Raw genomic sequence first — 17,457 nt, 5'->3', positions numbered from 1 at the left:
TATCAAATGTTTGTATCCTGGGGTATTTTCCATAAGATCAGAAAAAAACTGAAAACAATTGAATGCCTTAAAAAACTATTTTATTCATTCAAGAACATAAAAGAGCTCAGTCACAGTGTCAAATTTTAAGTGCAAATAAACATAGTAAAAAAAACAAACTAATAATTCGTCAATTGGCTTGGTCCAACAATAAAAAAAAATGGAAAGACACTGCAACAGTTTTTCTCTGAACAATAAAAGATGTGCAACTGTATTTATCAGCAGCATAGGCAACTAAAAAAAAGCATATTAAACATTTTAAAATATCAATTTCTATCAGCATCTCAAATTTCAAGATTTTATCTTTAAATTCAGTGTTGCACATCTTGCAGCAAAGCAATCTGCTAAAGAAGCCTTCAATGGATTGTTGAAAACTCTCAACAGAGTGAATGCTAAACTATAAACTGCAATAGTTAACACCACGTAATTTCACCAAATCTCATAATATGGAGTTTTGGGAAAGATTTGTAGCAAGTGGACCAGAGTAACTCAAACTTCAAATAAAATATTTTGATCTTGATGAAGTAGATGTGCATTTCCTCAATGATTAGAAGCTTGCCAACAAAAGTCAAAGAATCATAATGGAAAAAAAAAAAAAAATCTTGTTTTGAGTCCTCAATAGTGACCATACAGCTAGTTATGCTCAACTCTTTAATACCATCAGTGTTCAGTCCTGACTTTCCTTCGTGGTATTGTCACTGGGATCCGATAGGCATTGTGGTTTTTAATACACAGAAGACGTCCAGATATCGTAGCAGTGATCAGTCGTTTCTCCAAAAACGGCTTGGAGTCTCTCTTGTTCCAAACTGCAAAGACTAAAGACAGGAAGACAGAAAACCTTTCAAACTTCAGATAAGAAACACTCATCTGAAATTATGGATTTAAAAAAAAAAAAACCCAAAAAGAACCCTTCGGTCCTGCAACTTGGACTTCAGACGGGGCTTTATTTAGGTTGCTGTCAACTCTACAGCATAGCGTAGGGACTGACATATGCAGTCTGTTATCGGGCCCGTGTCTCAGGGTGCATCAGCTGCTGCACCACCAGGTCTATGTTAATGATGGGGCTGAAGTAGAGGGCCCAGTAAAAAAAGCAGTTGCACACAAACTGTGGGATAAAAGGCCACAGGAGGGCAAAGGCGAATCCCTGAGAGAGCATCTTCCACAGGTGGTTCCACGTCTTCTGTGGCAGAGTCCTGCAAAAAAAAAAAGTACAAATTAGCTAGAATGCTAGCATCATTTTTTTAAGTAACTTTCTTTTCCTAGGCAGGTGGTTAGGTCCCCTTTGTTTTGAGCATGTTCTCTTTGGAACCTGAATCTGAAAAATAAAGTGACCAACGAAAGCACCAGTCCAGGTGTGTGTGAAAGCTAAATGAATGAAGAGCCACACAGCTGTGGGGAACTGCTATTATAACACAGTAGGCAGACCCAACTAGAACTTTCCCCTTTTGTGCCAAGATAAGAGAATTCATACAGATTCTCTTGTGCATCTTGACTTTCACCTAGGATTTACACTACACGCGTCTCTGCTCTGCTGCGCTGTGCAGCACATTTCACTGGCGGAGCGAAGCCATTCCTGATCAACCCTGATTTAAGCTCCGTGCCATGCAAATCCAAACGTGATCCAAGAAGCATATGGGAAATGAGAGATTGTGCCATAAAGAAACAATAAAAAGTGTGGGCACACCAATTGCAGTTTTCTGGCCAATCATCGATTACCGACCTTTTAAAAAGCTTAACCTGCCAATTCCGATTTTGGCCGATACCAATTTTTTTTTGTCTGAAATGTTGCTCAATATAGCAAGAAAGTTGAGTTAATTATAAACATGCAGACATAACTTGGTGGGCCAGTCTGTCAGTCAAACCTCTCACCGGAGAGCAAAAGATTACACAGGTTGATTCTTAGACTTTTGCCAAGCTAGATAAGATCTGTGGATAAGATTGGATTCATATGTAAAATCGGCCGATCACCAATCTCCCAAAATTAAGGAAATTGGCACCGATAAATAAAGAGGACAAGTGGTGTCATAAAACCGAAACTTTTCCATTCCATGGTGAGAACAAAGCATCAAGGAGCAGACAGAACAGTACCTGAATCGGGCTGCGGCCCAGAGCCTCCACAGAGAGAAAGCCTCCAGCATAGTGAGCAGCATGGCGTTGACGATGATGAAGCGGGACGTCCAGTAGTGGACCGCCAACCAGTCCCAGGCGAACTCTGCGATCAGCTGGTATGGAAGCATGAAGTACTTCACGAGAAACTCCCCCCACTGCTGCCAGCTGGGCTCAACCTAACACACACAGGGACATGGCAGAAGCTGACTACACAGGCAGTTTGACATCAATAAAACCCATGGAACTAAGTCAGTAGAAGTGAATACTTTTAAATATTTATTTTTTTCAATAACGTTTATCTTGCTGATGAGGAATGTGTGACCAGCGAACCAATGTTTGTCAACTTCTTGCTGACATTGTGTGACATTCAGACAACTTAAAACAGACAAACAGTTCATTTAATCCAAAACTACTCAGTAAAATAATCTTTTTATTTTAACAATACATCAGTTTTCTCCATACGCCTTAAACGCTGGGTCCAAAATTCCTAATTTCAAATTATAATCACGTTTGTTTACAGTTTTCAGTTCAATCTCAAATACAATAATGCATTATTTTAGGTTGATTTATATACAACATAGTATATCAATATTCACACTGCCATCATTAAACAGTAGGGGTAAACAGGCGACAAGCATCCGTTTACAAACTGCTTTTAAACTCATTACTTCTGACTGGATGAAGTGTGTTACCTGTGTGTGGAGGAATCGGCTCTCCACAGTGTTGTTGATGTGTGTGACAGCCGGACAGCAGGTGTGTAGGAAGGGCAGAAAGGTCTCAGAATAATCGAATAAATACAAATAAAAAATGGTGAGACGAGGGGAGCGCTTCAGTGCGTACAACAAGAACAGAGATTTCCCTGCATTGGCCGCCTGGAAGAGACCAAGAAAAGCAGCAAGAGGACAAGTTGTTCATGTTAATAACTGAAAACAACATCACCTCTACTACTGCAAGAAGCAATCTGCAATGTCATCAAATCTTTATTTTCTTTTTCTTTTGCATGTAGCTGTATGTTGTTCAAACATGAAGCTTACTTTGTACTCCCAGAGGTTTTGCGGAGGTTTGACCCCCAGCGCTTTAACTCGCTCCAGTTCTGCTAAAACAGCACGTCTGTGTGTCTGGTTCTCTATGTTGAACGGCGGTTTTACCAGATCTTCATCTCCCAGCATCAAAAGTAACCTGAAACACAGGAATTAGCATCACAACGGTGAAAAAACCGACAGAAGACAACAAGCTGAAATCTTCTAATGCGTATTTATATCGAGTATTAGCTGCTGGGAGCAAACTGGGCCGTCTGGGTTTAAATGTGTCTGCATTAAACTGTTAAGACACCGAAATAAATAAAGAAAACAAAACAGTTCAATGTTTCTACCTTCCATTGACATTCTCCACCTGGAAATCTCTTCTGTAGTTCTCGGTCCACGGACCCAGCTGCTCCAGCCATGAAACGACCTCTTCTGGTGTCCAATTAGACACCGGCTTACTAATCAACAAGTCGTGCTGCTCCAATACTCCGCTGCCCCAGTGGTACACCAGCACCATCACCTGAACACAATAGGGAATTACAAAAACACTCAAATACAGTCGCTAATTTTAGAATCACAACAGAAATATTTATTGTTCAACACGGGGAATAAAAAGAATATGTAAGAAACAAAGTGAAAGCAGAAAACAATACAGCCAGACTGTACACTAAGGGCAAATTTAAAACATAAGGAAATAATGCCGCATAGTTATTAAACATAGCATGTTTAGATTGTCATTTTATTTTCTTTAGTATCATGTAAAGTAGTTTGAATTACCTTGTTGCTAAAAATGTGCAATACAAATAATCTCTTGCATCTTCCATGTTTAGTGTAGATATATTAGACTGTAAAGACCCATTTTTAAAATCTACACAAATCCAAAATGGATTTTCCTGCATTAACTAAAGATGATTTCAAGCACACGTTGTGTTTTCTGATTTCATCAATATGCCTCCAGAAACAAACAAACAAAACAAAAATAGCAGGTTCATAGACAGGAATAGAAAAAATATTTTGGATGGTTTTTTTATGCAATTTCATATTAGAAAGGGACCTTTAGGGACCAATCAGAGAAGCATAAAGTTTACAATGGCAAGGCAAAGTGTTTAGAAAAGTCAAGACATACAAATATATTCAGTGCATCTGTATCTGGAATGTCATTACAGTTCAGAGCATTTAGTTCCTTGATTAAAACCAACATAAGACTTGGTCAATGCTATTATTGATAGAGATGCACCACCATTTGCAGGGAAAGTTCCCTTTCAATTAAAAAACAAAAGACAGAAAAGAGAGCTGAAAATGGAAAAAAGACAAAAAAAAGAGGAAAAAAAGGAAACCCCAACTACCTAAAAATCTGCACACACATCAACACTGATCTGTCTCTACATAACCTGACTGAAGTCTGTCCTTGTGATGTCATCTATTTACAAGGACCTTTATTTACATAATACTAGCGAATACTCAAATATACAAACAGTTTTACTGCCACGTGGCTAGGTACACAGTGACATTGCTCCCAGGTGCCACGTGGACAAAACAAACATGTTCATCTGCCAGCAAAATAAAAACAAACAAAAAAAAAATTAACAGCTGACCCTTACAGCGACTGCTGTGATAACATTCAACTATTAGATGGAGCAGCATAGCTTACACATGTCTAATGCAGTTAACAAACGGCATAACATGCATTTAAGAATTTAATGTTGTAAGTCAGTGGGAAATAAGATCATATTTATGCATTTCAAAATGTGAGAATCGGTTTGCTTGTTGCCACCTTAAATTTGCAAACAGGGTTTTTTTACTTCCATGTTGTACTTACAGCCACACATGTCAGTGCAGTTAAGACTCCAGAGAAGAAGAAACCTGCTCCTTTGTGCCGCCTCGTCCTGGGTCTACCCAACTTGTCACCATACCTAATAAAGATAAGCAAAAGCATAGATAAAAGTTTTTTTTATTACTATTATTTAAAACACAAAGCAATAATAATTGTCAAGCTGAGCCCCTAAATATTGTGAGGACTTAACGTCTAAAATAAATTCCCAACAAACAGAAAATCCTATTTTTTAGGCGCAACCAGCACAAAATACTAAAATCCACCAAAACACAAGTTGTACGTAATGCAACAAAAAGCAACAGTTCAAGAGTAAAAACAGTAAAGATTATGTTATAGCTTCTTGAGAGTAAATTAACTTCCCGACAAATCCCTTTGGATACAAGAAAAAAAAAAAAAAAAGTTCTGCATGGGGAAAAAAAAAACTAAAATGACCTCTGAAAAGCCAACAAGCTCCGGGAGACTTGGGGGTTTTCCTGGATCTCTGCTCTCCTCCTTTGTACAACCTCTCGGAAAATCTTCTCAATTGCATCCCTAAGAAGAGAAAGAGATAGTGAAACTGAGCACAACCAGGAAGATGCTTTTTTTTTTTTTTTTTTTAAACTGCAGTATTTTTTTTTTATAATATAAAATACATGTATAAGCACCCTCAACAGTTCTTGGCCTCCCTGGTAATGATGAGGAAAAATTATTCAAATAAATACATTTTTAATGGCAGTAACACCCGCTGTGTTTCCATTACGAATGTATGCAAAAAAAAAAACGAAAAAAAAAACAAAAAAAAAACTGTCAAGAGCAAAAAATAAATAAAAAATTTGCAATTGCAGTGTTTCCATTAAGTAAGAAACACAGTTACAAACACATGTAAATAAGTGATTTTAAGTCATTAAAACACAAGCTGCGCCATCACCCTTCAACCACACTCTGTCTTCTTCTTTGTCTTTTCCACCACTAGTATCACTGGGTTACTACGTGATGTGAAAGTATAGAGACAAAAACATCACAAAAACAAAGCTTAAAGTGCCCCTACATCAAACAGAGCAAGCCTTGAGCTACTAAAAGCATACCTTAGCAGTATGTTGATCTTAGGAAAGCCTTCCCACATCTGCCGGCACTCTGGGCATTCGTTCTTGCGTGAAGACTCCCACCACAGGGCCAGGCAGTGGCGGCAGAAGTTGTGGCCGCAGGTCAAGGTGGTTGGGTTGACCAAGATGTCGTAGCAACAGTGACATGAGAACTCATTCTCTGAGATGTTGCTCGTTCTGGGCTTTGACTGAAGAGATTCCAATGCGAGAGGAGGCTCATCCGCCAGCAGTTCCAGGCCTTCATCTGCTGGGTCCCACTCCATGTGGGGCAACATATCCAAACTGCAGAAGAGCAAGCACGTGATTGTGAAGGAAAGAATTTGCTGTAGAATGGAAATCTTATCACTGGAACTGTTATCTTTGTTACAAAGTTTTTTTTTCAAAAGTTGCTTCTTTTTTTTTTTGTCTTTTAAAATACAACTACACACGCAGACTACTTAGAGTCCTATGCTGTTGAAAGAGGAGATATTACACAAAATTGACTTTTTAAAGGTTTCATATCATGTTATAATTCCATTTATTTACCAAACGTACTCCTGGAGTGTAGGGCTGGATGACATGGCTGAAAACATATCACGATATAAACGTTTCGCATCAGTCGATGTCGATAATTATCGGTGCACACAAACAACAGCATAGCTCCAAGAACGGTTGTGAACAGCATTATGGAGAAGCATTTTTGTGATGACATCCTGAAGGCGAAGTGTCGGAATGGGTAGGATGTTCTTAAAGAGACAGAGAGAATTTCTATCTCTTGAAGACAGAAATTGTCTGCAAAGTCAAATTCATTTTTACTTATTTTTTACACGTAGAGCAATTTCAGTTTATGTCTGAAGTAGTTTTAAATAGTTACTTGATTGGCACTATGTTCCTAGAAAACATGTAATGCAACCCAAATATTTCTACATTTATTATTTTTGTTCACCCAAGTAAAAATGGTATGGGGTCCCAAAACCTATTCAATCCACTTAAAAGATTTGCTGCATTTTTTTTATATACTCTGTGACCTTCAGCATTTTGGACAATTTCATTTGAGTCCAGTGTAAGAATCCGTAGCCGTTAGACTATGTCCAAGCAGCTAAATGTTACATTAGCATTTAATATGCAAGATCATAATACTTGGAATATATTAACCAACAGTTAATGCACAGCAAATGGTACTTTGCAATACAAATTTTATATATATAGTCTGTCTCTCAGTCTAACTGTGTGGTATCCATTGATATTTTTAATCAAACTTAAACTAAAAGGAAAATACCAAAAGACCTTATTTAAACTACAACTGAATTGAAATAAGTTTAAATGCAGCTCAAGTCCAAAGAAAACTATTTAAGTCTTTAAGATAGACTAACCAGTTTGGAAAAGACAATAAAGTTCGACCTTTGTAAAACATAACAGAAAAAAAAAACAGACTTGTGACTTTGTCACAGCAATTTATATGTACAGAAATTCGAGCTAATTGGTTCAATTCCAATTTAAATGGAAAGCCTTTACAGTGAGGTTATGCACACTTAAGCACACCTGTGAGGCAGAATTAACACTATATCTGTTCGGAGTTCTATATTCAAAAAGAAAACAGTTTAAACAAAAATATTTACATTTTGTGACGTTAACTGTCACATCCACAACTGCACGTTAGCTAAATTCCTTAGCTAATAGTACTGCTAGTTGTAGCTAGCAAACAACTGATTGGGTACGAGGTAAATTAGTCATAACATTTTGTCATGTCCCGCAAAACAACTCACAACAAATGATTATACACGAAAAAATATGTCAATATTAGCTGTCGTTTGGATACGTTAGTTAGCCTGTTTGTATTAACTTTAAAGAAGCTAACGGCGAAGCTAACGTGGTAACCTAACCCCTTACTACAGGAGTTAAGAAGACTAACCCTCTTCTTTCTCAGCTTGGGGTCGGTGATCAGCTGAAGGGTGACATGACTGCCCGGCTAACTGTCCTGTGAGCTCCTGTAGTCAATGAAACTCAGCGTCCAGCCAGAACAGAGATATTTCTGTGAGAACAGCCGTCGCCATAACTCCTGTTGCCGTGGAAAGCTTCCCCCTGCGTTCTTAGCGTCAAATGTGGAGCACCTGAAGAAGAAAAGTTGAGTTCCGTGCGTATCCTTCCAAAGATAAAAGCTTGCGTCACAACTGATCTGATCTCTGGAGCTTTTAAAAAAGTTGCCTGAGATCAGATCAAAGTGCAGGTGTTACCGTAAGTGAAGCTCCTGGCCTGGAGTAACCTGTGACTACTTCCCTCGGTGATGATAATGAAAGTAACCTATTACCTTATACGTAGGCCCGCATAATGCAGGGGAGTGCTTGCGGCTTGACAGTGTATGAAGTCACTGTTTCCTGCTCTATGCCAGGTCTAGAGGTGTGTAATTGTTATTGTTAGAGAGCTAAGTAAAAAAAACGGTTACTTCCTATTGCTTTTAGGAAAGTTGGACCGGAAATGTACTGCTGTGTTTTTCTCCTTTTTGATAACCAGAATCAGCTGGTAGACTTTCATTACACAACATTGTAATGAAATAGCATTACTGTACCTTAAAATATCAATGGAACGATCTGAAAATTTGGGCCGATACCGATCTTTATCAATTAAATATCGATATGAATAGTTTATTTTCATTGTACGATATTATAGGAACAAACATAAGTTAACATAATTTTTTATCTCAGAAAATGTTAAAATATTATAACATATATTTTATATTTGATCCTGTACAGTGTTTCATGAGTCATTTTTACTTTGTATAGGTTTTTAACTGTTATTATTATTAATGTCCATTTTAGCTATGTTTAATTTGACAAATGTTTACTGTAACTAACTGTTATCAACTGCTGCCAACTGCTCATTGGGAGCTATTGCTTTGTAATTTGTTTAGGGTTATTTATTTATTTATATTTTATTTAATGTATAGGGGCAGAAGCTGCTGGACCGATGTTAACCACCAACTTGATTTCCTCTATACATTAAATTAAATTATAATAAATAACCCTAAAACATTATTATTATTATTATTATTATTATTATTATTATTATTATTATTATTATTATTATTATTATTATTATTATTAATAATAATAATAATAATAATAATAATAATAAAAGATCAAGTGGGTTAATGAAGTGGGTTTTGTGCATCTCACAAAACATCAGCTGGCCGTCATGTGCAAAAGTTTCACGTTTTACAGCCAATAGATAATAATAATTTTTAAAAATCCATGCTGACATACAAAACAACACTCAACATTTGGATGGAGATTAGTGACGAAAACATGTAAAAAAAAAAAAAAGTTTAATTTTTAACATGCTCCTCCTGAGCGTCTTGTGATTCTAATAGAGAGGAGGCGCAGCACTGCAGAATGTCATCTCCATGGGAAAACTGGCCACTCTCAAGCCAAAAGTCATCCGACACAGACTGTAAGTAGTAGATCAGATTAATATTTTATAATATTGTAATGTGTCCCCATCACTTAGATTTCAGGGCTCCGTTTATTTGCAAAAACAACTTTGGATATGAACACATGACCACTGACAGCGATTCAACAAATGCCACTGTTTATGAGACTGATTTCATTTTAAAGTATGCTTTATACAGAGATATGGTTTCTCTCTTTATTCACAGTTTTATGACATTTGTTAAATCTTGTTTTTGTATTACTTTTCAATATTTACCGTTTGGTGTAGCTTATAGTGTTCACACTATACAGGAACATGTCAAACCCAGAAGTAGCTGTTGGTGAGTAAGTTCATCTTCTGAGAGATTCTAAAAGATGTTTCATTGTTTTCTTATTTACACCAACATGTTCTTAAAATGGCTTTTTGTATGCAGCGACTGTCGGCCCTTTAGGAGAGAATCCAGCTCAGATTATGTGCACGAAGTGCCATCGGACTGTCGTCTCTGAGGTGAAATATTCCTCTGGATTACTCACCTACCTTTTCTGTGGAGGACTTTTCCTCTGTGGGTAAGGGGAACTCTACTGTTGTTTAGGTTGTGCATATTTTTTTGGAGGTGGGGCTTAAAGTATAAAATTGCTGACAGAGACACAACTTGGGCATAATGATTGTTTAAGGAACTTTAATATTATTATTAATTATTTAGTTGTAGTTTCGTGGAATTAAGAGATAGGTCCGTTTTTCACCCTGTGGGATTGGGTTTATAAACAGTCTCTGTCTTAAGTATTGTTGAGTTGTTTTTTGTTTGTTCTGTATATGTATTATTCTGTACAAAATTCTAAATAAAATGATCTAAAATAATAATAATAATAATAATAATAATAAGTGTTTCCATACATACATCCTCAGTCCATGGGGAGCTATTAAGATTTTTTTTTTTTTTTGAAAAATCCACAGGAGTACATTTCCCTTCAGAGATTCATATGTTGATACCTAGTTGTTATTTTGTAGGATATTTCATATTTGTTTTAGAATTTAATAATCAATGCTAATTTGAATGTCATGTCTGCAGCTCCAGAGGATTCACAGGTTTACAGATCGTTACAAATCAAATGATTAAGTTTCTGGGCCTGGATATAAAATCAGCGGGTTTAAATAACTGTGTGATTGTGAATTTTCTGAGTAGGAGGTTCTGAATGCGTCCACTTTCTCCTCCAGGTTTGTGTTTGGATGCTGCCTCATCCCGTTCTGTGTGGACAGACTGAAAGATGCCAAGCACACCTGTCCCATCTGCAAGACCGTCCTGGGAGTTTACAGACGCTTATAGCCGCCGCCGCAGCTCTACACTGGCGGCTCATTGATGCGTCATCTAATCCTAAATGAAACTAATCTGTAACAACTTTTTTTTCTTTCTAATCAACAGAGAATTTTAGATGGTGTTAAATGCTTGTCCTTTTTATATTCTTATCTGAGCAACAGTTAAACAATGTGATAGCTACAAATGTTCACTCTTTTGACCGCAAGTAAACCAGGCCAATGAATGGTTTTCTGCATTCATTCATTTATTATCAATCACAGAATGAACCTTTGAGTTGTGTGTCGTTGAGGACAGTGGGATCTGGTTTAGTCACCTTGATGTTTTTTAAGTAAATCATTAGAAATGGAGGTAGATGGCTGTTGCTCAGCCATATTTATGCTCAACATTCTTTTATTCCAGTTTTGATATTTCTTTGGATCTCCATTTGCCACAAACAGATGGTCGTCTTCTTTCTTCTTTCTAACTCATTTGATTAGATTTTTTTAAAGTGGCAGTGTTACATATTTTCCAGGAATATAGTGTCCTTTTATAGCACGATCAAGTAAATGTTAACTTCAGTTATAAAAATGCTAGCTATATCAAATGCAAAGACGACGCATCATGATGAATAAAGTGGAGAGTTAACTCAAGAAAAGCATTTTATTTCAATAAGTGTTAACAGAAACATCCTTCATATGAGGTATCAGAAGTAAAATATGGAGGATAAAAATACAGAATATCTCCCCCTTCACAAATACCTACAGCAAATTGTAGTATAAGAAGTACATCTGGTATTATAGAAAAGACATAAAAGGTTTTATAGCAAAGAATTAAGTAATCACAAGCACAATATTTGCACCCATTTTTGTTCAGGAAATATATTTGTTCATTATAAACAACGTAATCGTCACTGTATTTGTTTTCGATTACACATAAATCTAAAAATGATTTCACCCATTAATCCAAGCATTGATTTTAGCCTACAGTGCGTGTTTGATAATCAGCCGTGCGTTTCTTCAGATCCCAATCTGATTGGACGAGACGAGGAGCGTGAGGAAAACAAAGAAGGTGAGGCCGGCAACGTCTCCATGGATCTGGGCCCCGGAACCTAAAACAGAAACAGGTTTTAGACTCTCACAACAGTTAAAATTTCCCTCTAATGGTTACACATAAAAAATTCTAATAACCTCATTTTAACCAGAAAATATCCCATATAAAATGCGTCTCCTGGGAACCGTTTGCTAAAACAAACAAAATCGTCTGCTATGTCGTTTGGTGAAATGCTGAGCCAGTTTTGGAGCTCAAAAGGTCAACCTGAAGATTTGGGAACCGCTTTATGCTTTTCAATAAACATCGGGGCAGCTTGTCAAATCTTTTATCACTCAAAAAGATTCAAAGCATAATTAAAAGAAAAAAAAGTAATGGAATGCTTATAGCATATTAGAGATTTGCAACTAAAGTCTGCTTTTGCTTTTTATTTCAAATATCGGTTGCCAAAAATAGTTTTTTTTTATTCAAACTTTGTGGCAAAGTTTGTGTTTAATGACATGCAATATTGTGTGTTTCACTATTTAATATGAATAAAAATGTTAAAGATTAGCCACTATTTTTTATCTCGACCAATGTGCACACAACTTTGTTGATATTCTGCTAATGCCGAATAAACAATTTTGCAATTGCAGTGTTTCTGTTTGACAAGAAACGCAGTTAAAATCACTTGTGAATATGTTGATTCCTTAAAAAAAAAACAAAAAAAAACACGCCACACCATCATCCTTCCACCACTTCCTGCCATCTTCTTCGTCTTTTCCACCAGTAGTAACATCCGGTTGTTGATCACGACTCGTATGATGTGGAAAAAAAATTCATACAGACGAAAAACCACCTCATCCTAGCACAAAGAGCTTGATCAAAAAAGTGTCTTTTTTTATTGCTATGGGTCCATTCAGTAAATTTATTTTCATAATTTGAATTTGTGCAATTATATGTTTAATGAAGCTGTGGATAGTGTGTGACAATCTCCGGAGAATCCAGTACAGCTAAGGAGTAGTTATAGCTACTGTTGGTTTCCATCCCACTGGAGTGTACACTTGTGATTTTAATTGTGTTTCTCACTTACTGGAAACACCGCAATTGCAATATTCCACTGTTTGTTTGTTTTTTACATTAGTGGAATATTGGCAAAGCTTTGTGCTCGTCTGTAATGGAAACGCAGCTACTGTCAAGTTTGTTGCAACATCCTTCCATCAATGCCAACGACACAGTTTTCTGTTGATGAAATCATTTGTTCTGAATATTGTTTCCACTGAGAACGTCCTTGAATAAGACTCACCTTTGGTAGTTTTGACAGTTGTTATGGGTGTTGTAGTTGGGTTTGCAGCAGGGGTGGTTACGTTAGAAGTCAAGTTGGGAGAGGCGGAGCTGCTTGCTCTGCCTCCTGTAAGCCCAATATCCAGTGTTTCAAGTTCTGATTGTAGCCTGGTTGAGATCCAGCTTCTTACTACTGGCGTATTTTCAAAGCTCTTTAAATCAGGAAGGTTGTTGCCAAGAAGACCTTTAACTTCGCTAACAAGCAGGCTCTATGGAGAGAAAAGCAGGTCAAATTTCATACTTGGGACATGAAAAGGAACTTACACCATTACCAGAAGAAATAAAAAAACCCGGGATGACACTGACCTGTATCACACTCTCGTCCAGGTTAATAAATGTCTGCAGGTCCATATTGACGTTGGAGGCTACCAAACTTTGAACAAAATTATAAGGTGCGCCTCCTACAGGACAAAAAAAAAAAAAAAAGGTGCTTACGTTTAACTCAATCTTTAAGAGACGTTTTCTATTTAATGCTGCAGGTTTGTGTGTGTGTGCGTGTGTGTCTGTTCACCCAGGTATGGCTGTATGAGCTGGTACAATGGAACGTTTGATCTGGAGGCAGGTTGAAACGCTTGAAGGGCGATGTTGAAGAGCACTTTGAGTTTGTCTCTGGTGCAATTGGACACATCCAAAGCGTCGGCATCTCTGAGACAGCAAAAAGTGCAAAACATATGTTTGAAATGTATCAGTGAAATATTAGATTTTCAATAAATCAGACTTAAACAAGTCCAAAAATGAAATTAATCAGTGACTATATTTTGGTAAATGTTTTTAAAATGCTTTTTGTTCACTAGAACTAAAGTAAATTTTTTACTTTTGTAAATGTTCTGACTTTTAAAAGTTTTTTCTGGACAATTTCTAAGATTAATCACAACATTTGAGGTTTTTTTCTTTCTATCAACAATGGCAAAAAAAATCCAAAACAAAACAAAACGGATGCTTAAAAAAATTCAAAATAAAATAAAAATAGTTTCCATGTTAACCAGCTGCAATATTACACCATCTGATTATTAAAATCAATACAAAATACATTTATGCTACATTTTAATTATACTCATATCACTAAGTAGAGTTTTGTGATGAAGTTTATTTTATAAGATGTGGTTATGGTTCTGTGACCTGAGAAAAGTCAATCTTCAGTTTTACCTCAACCTAACCCTGATAATCCAGTGAGATTAAGAGTAGAACAAACCCAAAACAAAGAGTACTTACCTCAAGCTAAGTTGAGAGATGTTGCTAAGAACTGCAGCGTCCACAGAGCACAGGTTTGGTCCTCCGATAGCATTAAGCTCGGCGCTCTCAAGTTTGTTGCCTTCCACGCTCAGATACTTAGAGATGATAGCTTTAGCCTGAAGCAGCAGAAATGAGCACTGATGTGAACAAACAGGCGTACCGACGGCAAATACGAGCACATATTATTTAACCGTTTGCCCACCAAGCTTGGATCCCACGCTCCGTATGTTGTGTCCATCAGAGATGCGAGCGTGTCCACCTCAGTGATGTTCCATGTATTGATCTGATCTATCGAGGCAATGCGCGACGCCGGGCCCAAGATCTGGACCTGGTCTTCAGGGACGGTGGTGCTGTACGCCTAGATACAGAAAGTTTTACAAAGAATTAAAGGAGAAACATCCAAATTAAGACACAGACTGAGGATAAGTTTATCTTTGTCTCTGAATAAGCAATATAACTTAATGGCTTTTATTGTGCTCTTATTAAAAGTTAAAATGAAAATCCTCAAGTTTTGTTTCCACGGTACGTCCGTTTCCATCATAGTGAACAAAATAAAAATGGTAAACATTTATTTCTGAACAGCACAAATGGTTAAGGAAATATTAATAACACACTCAGCACTGTATAGAGACATAGATGAGCAACAGATGAGTTATTAAATTAGACACAAATCAGAAAGTAAACAAAATGTAATCTAAACAACCACTAACCGAATTCCTCTTCCCCCACCAAAAAAGACTAAAAGAGAATCTGGTCAAATTAAAGATCGCTGCCAAACTTCTACAGTGTGACCCATGTGAGTAGGAAATGGACAGGAAAATTCACCTCAGATGGGATTGTCAATAGGTTTCAAATTGACCCAGTGGATTTTTATTTTCTTAATACTTGTTTGGGATCCACGTAGGGTGGAAAATAATGCAATACAGAAAAGCAATAGAACTTTTTTTTTTGCCACAGTTTAACCTGAACTGCGCTGAAATATGCTGCAATTCAAATTATCAACAAGTCGTATCAAAATGAAGAGCAAGCATGCTAACGTTAGCCTAGTACATCAGTGAACTGGTCCAGTGGATGCATCATCACGCTCCATGTGCTCACCTCCTGCAGCTTGGTGAGAACAATCTTGAGGTAATCCTGTTGATCCACCTTCTGGGTGATGATCTCCAGGTTGTCCCTGACAACCGCAGCACTGAGACAGCTGTTGAACTGATTGATGTCGCTGTAGTCAATGGGGAAGGTGATACCACTGATGGTGACCTGGGTGATGTTTCCTACTGTGCATTCAGTGACTGAAACAAGAGGAAGAAATATGAAAATCAATCATTACTGGATGAACAAGCATAAAAAAAAAACTGATGAAAGGATTATCAACTGACCTGCCTGTCGCTTAAGTCTGCTTCTAATTGATTGTCTTATATTTTCTTTCATTGCCCCTATCTTCGCTCTGCTGACTCCATCAGTTTTGAGGACTTTCAGGTAGTATTTTAAGAATGAGCGCTTCGTGGTCTGCAAGCAGGAAAAACGGGAAAATCAAGAGAAAAAAATTTTATCATTCATGTTCTTTCATCTGCATACAAAATATCTTTTTTTTTTTGAAGCAGTGACTTACTTGGTCAAAGTTGTCATAGAAACCTGAAGACATATACAGAGGAAATGTATCGAGGTTCCTCAGCGTTGTTTCAGTCCATGTCGGAGCAAGTCTAGTTATGAAAAAAAAAAAAAAACAAACAAAAAAAAAAGGTTATTTTTTTTAAAGGTCGAAAAAGGCAACAAATTTCTGCCAAAGACACAGATCTTTACCGATATCTAGTGGTCCCACCGATCAGACGGGTCTCCACTGCGGCCGCCTGAGTGGCAGACAGATCCGGGCAGGTCTTCAGTTTCTCCAAGATGGATTCATCAGAGTCCAGGATGTAAGAGGGGCTCAGGTAGCAGCACATGTTTCCCAGAACTGTTACTTGGTCTTTAGTCAGGTTTGTGGTTGTTATGCCCTGAGATGAAAAGTCAGACATGAGCACAATAAAATTAGAACATTAAATAAACCTACAGGTGGTGCTAAGGTGGGCCTCAGAAAATTGAGGGAAGATGAGGAAAAATAAATAAATTTAATCTAATAATTTTTTAATCACCAAATCCAACCTATTCTTAATCATTATTATAAAATATAAATTAAGATAATGTATTGAAATGTTCTTTGGCATATTCATCTTTCTGACTGGCTGCCAGTAAATTTTATCAAGAGGCTTTGCTACTCAAGCTAGCATAGCATACCTTAACATCAAACTGTTTGAGGCTGCAATTTTGTTAATTATTGAAAAATGCAGAATAAAAGTTAAGTTAATTTTTACACATTTGTAAAAATACTGTTTAGGTTTGCAAAGCTAGAAGCTAATGTTGTTTGTGAGGCCATGGCATGGACACAGGCTAATTTTTCTAGCCACACAATTAGCCTGTTTAGCTTAGCGTAGCCTAAGTATGTGCAACTCTGTTTTTAGCGCTATTAAGCTAACTCTATTCAACTTAAAAGTCAAAATTATTGAACCATTACAGGCTACAAATGGCAAGCAATTGTATAATTACCCTTTTTTACTTTATGAATGTTTTTGTGCAGTACTCTGAGGCTGCTTTTTGTTAAACATCAACCAGCCAGTTAGACTAGAGATGTAAATTAGCACCTTGCTTACAATGTCATGTATTCAGATTTAAATATCAATTGATATATATAATATTAAATTTCTGAAAAAATAAACTTGAAACAATGAACAAAAAATGTGCTATTATGCCAGCTGTAAAACAACAAAGGAGCATTTCTGTCATCTGCAGATATGCAGTGTCGACATAATGCTAATCTATGTATGTATGATATTATCACCATCCTAAAACAATGGCCAAAGTCTTTGTTTTTTCTTTCTTTTTCTTTTAAACCAAAAATGATTTTGGCAAACATGACTTGACTTTTGGTGGTGGTGGGGGACAAAATCACATTTTTCAACCCCAACTGTCTATGGCCACGCCCCTGTTGAGAATCAACAACAATTTCAAACAATTTTGGCTTTTAAAATTAAT

General features: G+C 36.9%; 3 protein-coding genes across 10 annotated transcripts in view; 1 reads left to right on the top strand and 2 right to left on the bottom strand.

Annotated features, from left to right (window-relative positions):
• Positions 1-63: 63 nt before the first annotated feature.
• Positions 64-8,427, bottom strand: LOC106928876 (bifunctional apoptosis regulator). Of its 2 annotated transcripts, none has more exons than XM_015005434.2 (10): positions 8,303-8,427; positions 7,981-8,211; positions 6,072-6,371; positions 5,440-5,538; positions 4,993-5,086; positions 3,521-3,693; positions 3,183-3,327; positions 2,841-3,020; positions 2,128-2,324; positions 64-1,232 (listed from the first exon to the last, which is right to left on the bottom strand). In XM_015005434.2, the coding sequence occupies exons 3-10, from the start codon at positions 6,362-6,364 to the stop codon at positions 1,040-1,042; spliced, it is 1,374 nt and encodes a 457-aa protein (XP_014860920.1). In that variant the 5' UTR covers positions 6,365-6,371; positions 7,981-8,211; positions 8,303-8,427; the 3' UTR covers positions 64-1,039. The 2 variants fall into 2 exon arrangements, with proteins under 2 accessions (XP_014860920.1, XP_014860919.1); XM_015005433.2 differs by having other exon boundaries at positions 7,981-8,179.
• A 1,481-nt stretch (positions 8,428-9,908) lies between these two features.
• LOC106928866 (lipopolysaccharide-induced tumor necrosis factor-alpha factor homolog) lies at positions 9,909-10,877 on the top strand (the record flags this gene model as incomplete). The annotated part of the gene is made up of 2 exons (XM_088003712.1): positions 9,909-10,060; positions 10,710-10,877. Coding segments are annotated over 2 exons (261 nt in total), but the record flags the coding sequence as incomplete, so codon positions are not given.
• Positions 10,878-11,434: 557 nt separating this feature from the next.
• The window catches only part of mslnb (mesothelin b), a 62,244-nt gene continuing 56,221 nt past the window's right edge, over positions 11,435-17,457 (bottom strand). For all 7 annotated transcript variants that reach the window (XM_088009009.1, XM_088009017.1, XM_088009014.1 and 4 more), the window contains exons 132-141: positions 16,192-16,382; positions 16,001-16,091; positions 15,768-15,897; positions 15,490-15,680; positions 14,594-14,749; positions 14,371-14,507; positions 13,670-13,803; positions 13,465-13,559; positions 13,121-13,367; positions 11,435-11,896 (exon numbers count right to left, since the gene is read on the bottom strand). In XM_088009009.1, the coding sequence (XP_087865135.1) occupies positions 11,805-11,896; positions 13,121-13,367; positions 13,465-13,559; positions 13,670-13,803; positions 14,371-14,507; positions 14,594-14,749; positions 15,490-15,680; positions 15,768-15,897; positions 16,001-16,091; positions 16,192-16,382 (1,464 nt within the window). In that variant the 3' untranslated portion in view covers positions 11,435-11,804. The remainder of the gene's footprint in view (positions 11,897-13,120; positions 13,368-13,464; positions 13,560-13,669; positions 13,804-14,370; positions 14,508-14,593; positions 14,750-15,489; positions 15,681-15,767; positions 15,898-16,000; positions 16,092-16,191; positions 16,383-17,457) is intronic.

Source organism: Poecilia mexicana, unplaced genomic scaffold (genome assembly GCF_051168715.1).
Source record: "Poecilia mexicana isolate PSO_F unplaced genomic scaffold, ASM5116871v1 scaffold_2, whole genome shotgun sequence".
In the NCBI taxonomy this organism is placed as follows: Eukaryota; Metazoa; Chordata; class Actinopteri; order Cyprinodontiformes; family Poeciliidae; genus Poecilia; species Poecilia mexicana.
Note: the sequence above shows the minus strand (reverse complement) of the source record. Positions and strands in the feature narration are given on the sequence as shown.

What these genes read in the sequence shown, in the direction of transcription:
- LOC106928876 (XM_015005434.2), bottom strand. Translation starts at nt 6,364, where the DNA reads ATGTTGCCCCACATGGAGTGGGACCCAGCAGATGAAGGCCTGGAACTG. An exon ending in CTGCACTGACATGTGTGGCT is followed by an intron (nt 3,694 to 4,992) that starts GTAAGTACAACA and finishes TATTGTGTTCAG; the next exon opens with GTGATGGTGCTGGTGTACCA. An exon ending in AAAACCTCTGGGAGTACAAA is followed by an intron (nt 3,021 to 3,182) that starts GTAAGCTTCATG and finishes GGTCTCTTCCAG; the next exon opens with GCGGCCAATGCAGGGAAATC.